Below are 7,871 nucleotides of genomic sequence, written 5' to 3' on the forward strand. Positions count from 1 at the left end.
TGATTTTGTCATGGGGCAACCAATTTATCTAAATATTTCTTAGTACTCTTGATTTCCACCATAGTGCAATTAAAGTAAGTTAGTTACGCTTGGAAAGTGATGTTTTGAAAAAGGCTATTGAGTTAAAAAGCTCAGGGTTCGAGGTTTACTACAAAATGCGCACAATTGGCCTAAGAAACTAGCAATATTGAGAAAGCTATACTTGCTACACTAGAATGTTTTTTGTATTCTTCTAAAATTGAAAAACTCAACCATCGTCATACACTATGACATATAGGGTATTTAAACTCTAGGAAGATTAGCTTTATGTTACATATACCACTTACACGATCAAAATTTCATTTGGACATCAAGAAAGCCACCAAATAAATCATAAAAGTGCTAAATTTGCCCAAAAAATAGAGGAGAGCAATTCTTGTAATTTAATTATAACATTCAGCTTTAACACTTAATTCTATTAGAAGATGTTGAGGACTACAAAGGCTAATCCTCTGGCAATCTAGAACTCACAAACATGAACTTTAGAGTGGTATAGTTGCACAATTTTTAAAAAGGTAAAAAACATGACCTGTTTTTCACACAATTTAAGTTGAGAAATATTGTACAAGAGTAAGGTTAATGGTGAGATCAATATTTCAAAAAAATGTCGTCTTTTTTGGCTCATAAGGCAACTTTGTGGATATATGGAACTTGAAAATGACTTTTTTAGCTCATAAAGCAACTTTGTGGATATATGGAACCTGAAAATTTTTTTTTGAACTCTTCAAAAAATTCAAGCAAAATGGTGACTTAACAGTACATAAAAGTATCAAGATATAAAAGTGTCCCATCACCAACCTAATATTAAGTGTGTATCTGGGACATTGTTAGATGGTGTGAAATCACCTAGATTTTATAAAAGGGCCTAAAAGAGTATGCATGAGTATTCTAGTTGATTTTGGATGATTTGGAGACTCTTATGATGTCATATATGATGCTAGATGAGATGCCTACAATGAGCCTCTTTGTACTCACTTTCAATCAATCTAGCCATCATTTTGTGTCTACACTCTACTCTAATCTCCATTGTGTGATTAATTTGTCATTAACATGTCATTACCATGAATGGTTCTCTCTCTTGTTCTCCCTGATCCCTAAAAATGGTATCAGATCCATTAGAGGTGATTAGCATCTCCTAATCATCATCAAGGTCCTTAGCATCTCTCTTCTATCTCCCCATTGCAGGCCTTATGGTTATTTAGTGTTCAATTGGTTAACATGAGCATGTTCTTGAGTTTAAATACTCTTGCGGCACTACTCACTAGCTACTTATAAACTTGATTAGCATTAGGATTTATCCATAGGAGCTTTATGCATTTGCATTTAGGGGTGTGCGATTTCATCTATTTTGACTTCAATGAGACTTCAATACACCCTCATCTCATAACCTCTATTGCACGTTTTCAATAGAGACCTGAAGAGCCTCATTTGAACAACATTAGATTTCTTAATCCAAGTCCTATCTTGCATTTTGGTGAGACTCTCATGCTCATTTTGGACCAATTATGTTCAAGATCAAATCAGAGCATTGAAAGTTTTCTTTATGTGTTTAAACCTCCTTTGCACCAACTCCCATTTGAGCTATGAATCTTGGAGATTGGAGATCATTAGCCCCCATCAATCGATTGATTAAGTGCTAGTGTGTGTGGTTTCCATCAAGACAAGGGTAGGACCAAAGGGGCATGGCCCTGTCATGGTCGGCTAAGCATGAACACATTTTAGGGGTCTCCTAAAGGTAGGCTAGGCCTATAAGAGAAGTATGGTTGAATGGAGAACAACATGCTTAGTTCCTTGACCTCACATTGCTATTAGAGCAAGGGAGGTAGTGGAGATCTTGCATGAGATTTTTGCATGGCTCGAGGGGCTTGTAAACAACATGAGAAAGGCCACTTGCATGGAGAAGGAAGCAAGTCAACCTCACCGGTTTGCAACAACCATGGATCCAAAGAGGAGCACCCTAGTAGGAGGCATAGCCTCAAGCTCTTTTTATATGGGTGCCCTTTGCAAGGGTTAATTAGATGCCTTTTGTTTGGACATCCCCTCCATGGGGATTGATTTCCACCTAGCAACGGTGTAGAAGCCTCTCAAAGTTTAAAGATCTTAAGAGTTTTGGAGATTGCCTTTGGGAGGCATTCAAAGACCAGTAAAATATTTAATTCAAAGTTCCTTTTTCTTGATTTATGCCATGAATTTGCAGAAAGGAATAAGCAAGGGGGATTCTCACCAAGATTCACTTCTTGGGATACTTTTCAAGGATTCGGGTACATCCACATTGACAAAGGATAGTTGATTCCGACATTGGCAAAATTTGAGCTTATTATCCATAGATCCCCTTGGGACCCGACAGAATGGTCATTTATGCTTGAGAACAAGACCTTTTTAAGCATGCCAAAAAGAATACCTTGTTTGAATGCCAAAGAAGTACCTAGTCAAATACAACCTTTCGACTTAACAAGGTGAAGACTCATGTTGGCATTTTAAAACAAAAAGGTGAAAAGGAAGTCCTAGGCCTAAATGAAGGGACTATTTACAAACTAAGATAACCTTCTTTTAAAACAAAAAGTTGAAAAGGAGTAGCAAGGCTCTTGAACGGAGGGACCCATTTACAAATTAGAAAATTGGATTCAAAAAGTTGTATGCATTTCCCCTTGTTCTCTAAGCCATGTTTTAACATGCCAAAAAAGAATCCGTTTTCAAGAAGCACCTAGAAAATATAAAACCTCTGCATTTTACTATGCAAAGATCTACAAAGAAGTAGACACAAACTTTAGCTTTTCAATGAGCAAAACTCTTGCACGATTCTAAGCTACATGATGAAAGCCACCAAAGCCTGTTGACTGCATACACACCTATCACATCTGCATTATATGCTTGATTCCACCTTGTGATGTTTATCCAATCCATTGAATGGTGCAATCGAAATCAGCGATCCTACCCGACATTAGCTTCACTCCATACAAACAAGAGAAAGGGTCACGGTGGCTTTATAAAATAATACGAAAGTGATAAAATCACTAGGTTGAGATTAACTAAAATTATATAAAGTGGGGAATTGTTTGAGAACGTCTTTCTTATTAAGAGACCGAAATAAGAAAGACCCATTTTTCTCCTCGCAAAGAAACAAATTGGAAATACTAAGTTCACATATTTCACCGGTTTTCTTCATTTTACCATGGTTTGCATATATATAACCATGGTTTGCATATATATATATATATATATATATATATATATATATATATATATGTGTGTGTGTGTGTGTGTGTGTGTGTGTGTGTGTAGAATTTACTAGAATTATGCAAGGTGTTAGCATCATACAAGAAAAGAATGCTAAAAAAGTCAAGCCATGTGAGGATGTGAAATGAAAGGTGAAATAAAAAGATCCATTCAATATATAAAAAACGAAATAACATTTAAGGTAGGGTCTCAATCATCACTGAAAACATTGGAAGTATGCCTAATTGAACTCTCCTCTAGGGGTTCTTTTAGAAAGCCAAAAAGACTGACCAATGATATACATAGCACACGTGTTGGTGGGATCCTACCCAGCATCAGCTCCACTCCATACAGAAAAGATGGACCAATGATATATATACAGCACAAGTATATGTATAGCCTGAGCAATAGGACAAGGCGTGCACGATTATCACTATAGCACAATCCATACTAGCATAGGGTTGGCCATCCATAGAACAAAGGATCGACTGTCAATCCTCAGCGAACAAGCCCTTTCAACAAAAGCTGAGAGATGAATCACTCTTAGGCACCCATTTTTACTTGTATCCAGCACATTTGCCAAAATAGAGCGGTATGGTAAGAGCTCAGTACCAAACCAAATCATCCAGCAATGCTTTTCAATCATTACAATAGCAGATTCAAAAGATTCCATTCATTGCCATGTAGGAGAAGGCAACCCAGCACAGATTTTCTGGTCTCTAGTACAGCCACATCAAAAGCCTCTAGCCCTGAAGAATCCCTTATAACGTGTGTGGGTTTCATGAAGCACCGAATTGAAAACCTCTGTATTATATTGCATGCCTATCTGGCAAAGGAACTCACAGAGAATCTGGCTAATTTCTGGGCAATATCATACTAAGCAGGCTGAAAAGTACTAAAACCTTTTAAAATCTCTACACGCACACCTGTCACATCAGCATCATATGCTTGGTTCCACCGGTTGAATTGATGGAACCACGCTACATTAGCAGCCATCGTTCCAATCATAACTAATCACTTAACATACACAGCACAAAGAATGTAATGTCACAATGATCGACAGATAATCAGCTTGAGATCGACTATGGGCCAATCGAGCATGACATCGGAATTTGTCCATCCTTAAACCAAAGGCTAAACTCTCACTTCTTAGAGAGCAACTGAAGCGATGCCCTCCAATAAATCTCATACACTATTTAGGTTTAAGCACCAGTCTTTCTGAGTTGCATGCTTTCAAAGGGTTAAAGCTTGATCCAAGATGTAATCTTGGCTGTTACTCCAATAACTTATCTTTGTTGATGATAACCGTGATGATTGTTTAGAAAAAGAAACAGGAAAAGACAGCAACCTGCCTGCCGTGCCTGGCCCCAGAGAAAATCAGCAGGTGAAGCAAAAATCTCATCGGGCACACTTGTCAGCACTTTAAACGGCCAAAATCTGAGTAAAGATCTGCTTAAGACGCTTTTTTTAAGCCAATCGGCCAACAATCAATGACAAGAATCATTCTAAGAATAATTTTTTTACACCACTATGGAGCTCAGGTCTCTACTCAGGCTCCTACCTAACCTTCTTCTTCAGAAGACTCGGATCCATTCTTTGCACTACCAGGAGGGGGCTCTTCCCCATTGATGTAAGTGCTGAAGGATTTCCACCATCTGCTAGTCATAGAAGCAGATGCCGCTTCAACAACAGTCTCGTCAGCATCCTCAAAAACTTCTTCCTCTGCGACATCAATGGAAACGGCAGAGGCAGGATCCAGATTTGCAAAACGAAGAGTCCCAAGGAGTTTCTCAGGAAGCTCCTCATCTACCTGGCTCTCAATGAGAAATGCAAGGTCGACAGTGAGTGTTGTCACATACCCTAAAGCGAGATGAACAACTGCGTTCGCCAAGATGGAAGCACCAATATCCACATCCACCTCCATAAAGTTGTCTCCTTGATGATATTTGCAAGACACAGCTTTGCCCAAAATGCAGATTGCTTGCTCACCAACCGCCGCCCGGACAATCCAAGGTCCATTGACGATGTTGGCGATGAGCTTAAGGCGAGAGTTTCGGAAAGCATCATCACCATGTATAAATCTACCCATCAGGGAGTCCTCTGGAATTGGATCCAGGGAGACGAAGTAGGCGACAGCACTGTAGTTCTCTTTGCTGGGCACTTGAAGGTTGAAAGCCCAAAAGAAAGGGGAGACACCATCAACAGGAAGGCATACCTTTTGCATAGCTGTGTGGACGCGGCAGTTGGGATGCTGAAGTACTTCGTGTATCTTGGAGGAGCTCTTGATCCAGTCGAAGGCGAGGGGCTTGAGGAGGCAATCGTCAGCAGGGACCTTGATCTTGGTGGCGAAGTAATCAGGGCCGCGAACCAGGAAGTTATGGCCAGGAGGGGAAGCCCAGCCTGCATCGCATTCATCAGGGGCCTGCAAGGGGACGACTCCTTCCGATCGCAAACGTTCCACCCAATCTGGGTCCTTAGCGTCCTCATCAGCAGCCGCCATCATCTTCCTCGATGGAGAAAGTCACACGCAGAGAGAGAGAGAGAGAGAGAGAGAGAGAGAGAGAGAGAGAGAGAGAGAGAGAGAGACGGGGGAGGGGCGCCAACAACACACGCAGACGGAGGAGAGATCGTGTGCCTGTGAAAGAAATGATTGGACAAGAAAGCTAATTCAGAACTGGTACCACGGTGAACGAGCACCAAGCTGGATGTAAGAATAGGTAAATGTAGCACATGCCAAAGCCGACCCCCTTCCAGAGCTTCCAATTTTCTTGGCTTTCTAATATAAGCCTTAGTGAAGAAGGGAGTTATTAGGCATACCTATACATTAGATGTGAAGTACACTGAGTTTACATTTCTCTGTTAATTTGCTTTGTAAAAGAGTCTCACATGGGTCCATTTCATTAGATTGTTTTGAATTTCATTGAACTATTTTTTTATGCCAATGCGACTCTTTACTTTGTTTTCCTATAGAAAGTGTAGAAAATTGTATTAAAGAAAGAAGTTTTTAAGAGAAAAGGAGAAGAGCCTTGGATATAGAAAAGTAAAGAAAAGGAGCCAACAAAACCTACTTCTTAAGCTTATGTTTAAGAACTTTCTTTGATTTGGCCTCTCCACCCTCAAATTGAGAGTGCTCGAGGGATCTTTGTTATCAATTTGTGCCTCCATCGAGGTGGGCCAATCACTGCTAGCAAGGATTGGACACTGCGCTATTGTAGTAGCATCTTATTCACGCCTCGAGATTGTGATGGGTCAAGCCATGTAGGCAAATCCATGTGAATATGATGATGTCTATGTGTGATGTGGAAAGAGTCTACTCATCTTGAGAGGTAGATACACAAGCACCTTGTCGAGAATATATTATCTAGATGCTCTCTCTTGTCTCTAAGCACACTACCTATATGATGAGATTATACGAGAAGAGATTCAAGCAAAGGGGGTGGCATTTCATTGGCTTTATTTTCAAGGTTAAAATTGTGTGTGTGTGTGTGTGTGTGTGTGTGTGTGTGTGTGTGTGAGTGAGAGAGAGAGAGAGAGAGAGAGAGAGAGAGAGAGAGAGAGAGAGGGAGGAAGGGGGATAAATAGCCCTCATCGCCATCATGGCCTACAAGCCTCAAGGGCCAACATATACAACTAGTGTGAGAATAGGCTTCCCTGCCTATATACCAAGTCACAACAAGATCAAGCCATAAATGAATAATATAGAGACACGTATGGAAAAATGGGCCTAGATGAGTGGTTGGACAAAAAATGAGGAATCAAACCAAATGTTCGACTAGGACCAAATGCAGCCTAAATGTAAAACCAGTGTGTGGCTAGTCCTAGAGAAACATTAGACATATAAGCATGCCTTAAACCATAGTGAAACAGCAAAGTGGTGTAAACTCTAACACCCTCTCTCACACGTGATGTTGAACAAACCGCCAGAAGCTGAAGATGTGAGACTGACAATAAAGATATATGTTGGGATGTCCGTTGACAAATAGGAAATGACAACAACCACCCAAGAACCTTCGAAGTAAGACTCTGTCACAAGTAATGTGGACAACTGCAAAAAGTACTCGTAAGATATGCGCAATAGTTGTAAAGGAGTGTCATTAAGCATGCTAATGTCCAATCTTGCTAATGAAGATCTGTGGTCACTCATATGAAGAAAAAAGGAAGAAATTGCAACCCAACATGGCCAAGCGATTGATCCACAAAAAACTCTAGGAGCTCAAGCATCACGGAGTCCACCTTCCAAAATTCACTTATAGCACGTGCATTCAAAACGTATTTTGACAATCCCTCTACACATACAGTTCACCCTAAATTAATTGATCCCTTTTCCTTCATAAACCTGTAGCTTTTTATAAAAGTTCTATTTTTTAACCCTTCCAAAAATATAATTATGTAACTATTTGAATTATGAAAAGCCCTCTTTTCGAACTCATGTGCTACACTTACATTATGAGGTGGACCCCTCGAGGGTTAGGCTAAGAAGTTTGCACCGCAAACGTTGTCCATAACAATCCACTCTCATTTGTCTACGTTGTGGAAGCTATAGTATGTTGTACCAATCACACGGATAGATTGCAAGAACCACAACTAGATGGTGTCTTGTGAGCAGTAGATTCCTC

At 40.1% G+C, this 7,871-nt stretch overlaps 1 protein-coding gene across 1 annotated transcript; it reads right to left on the reverse strand.

Moving 5' to 3' along the window:
• Positions 1-4,292: 4,292 nt before the first annotated feature.
• On the reverse strand, positions 4,293-6,000 carry LOC147462631 (ENHANCED DISEASE RESISTANCE-like protein (DUF1336)). Its single transcript, XM_086484624.1, has one exon. It carries the CDS (start codon positions 5,756-5,758, stop codon positions 4,817-4,819), a length of 942 nt encoding a protein of 313 aa, XP_086340750.1. The 5' UTR covers positions 5,759-6,000; the 3' UTR covers positions 4,293-4,816.
• Positions 6,001-7,871: the final 1,871 nt, after the last annotated feature.

Source organism: Adiantum capillus-veneris, chromosome 2 (assembly GCF_014529385.1).
Source record: "Adiantum capillus-veneris isolate H3 chromosome 2, ASM1452938v2, whole genome shotgun sequence".
NCBI lineage: Eukaryota > Viridiplantae > Streptophyta > Polypodiopsida > Polypodiales > Pteridaceae > Adiantum > Adiantum capillus-veneris.

Coding starts and splice junctions, on each gene's coding strand:
- LOC147462631 (XM_086484624.1), bottom strand. CDS start 5,758: ATGATGGCGGCTGCTGATGAGGACGCTAAGGACCCAGATTGGGTGGAA.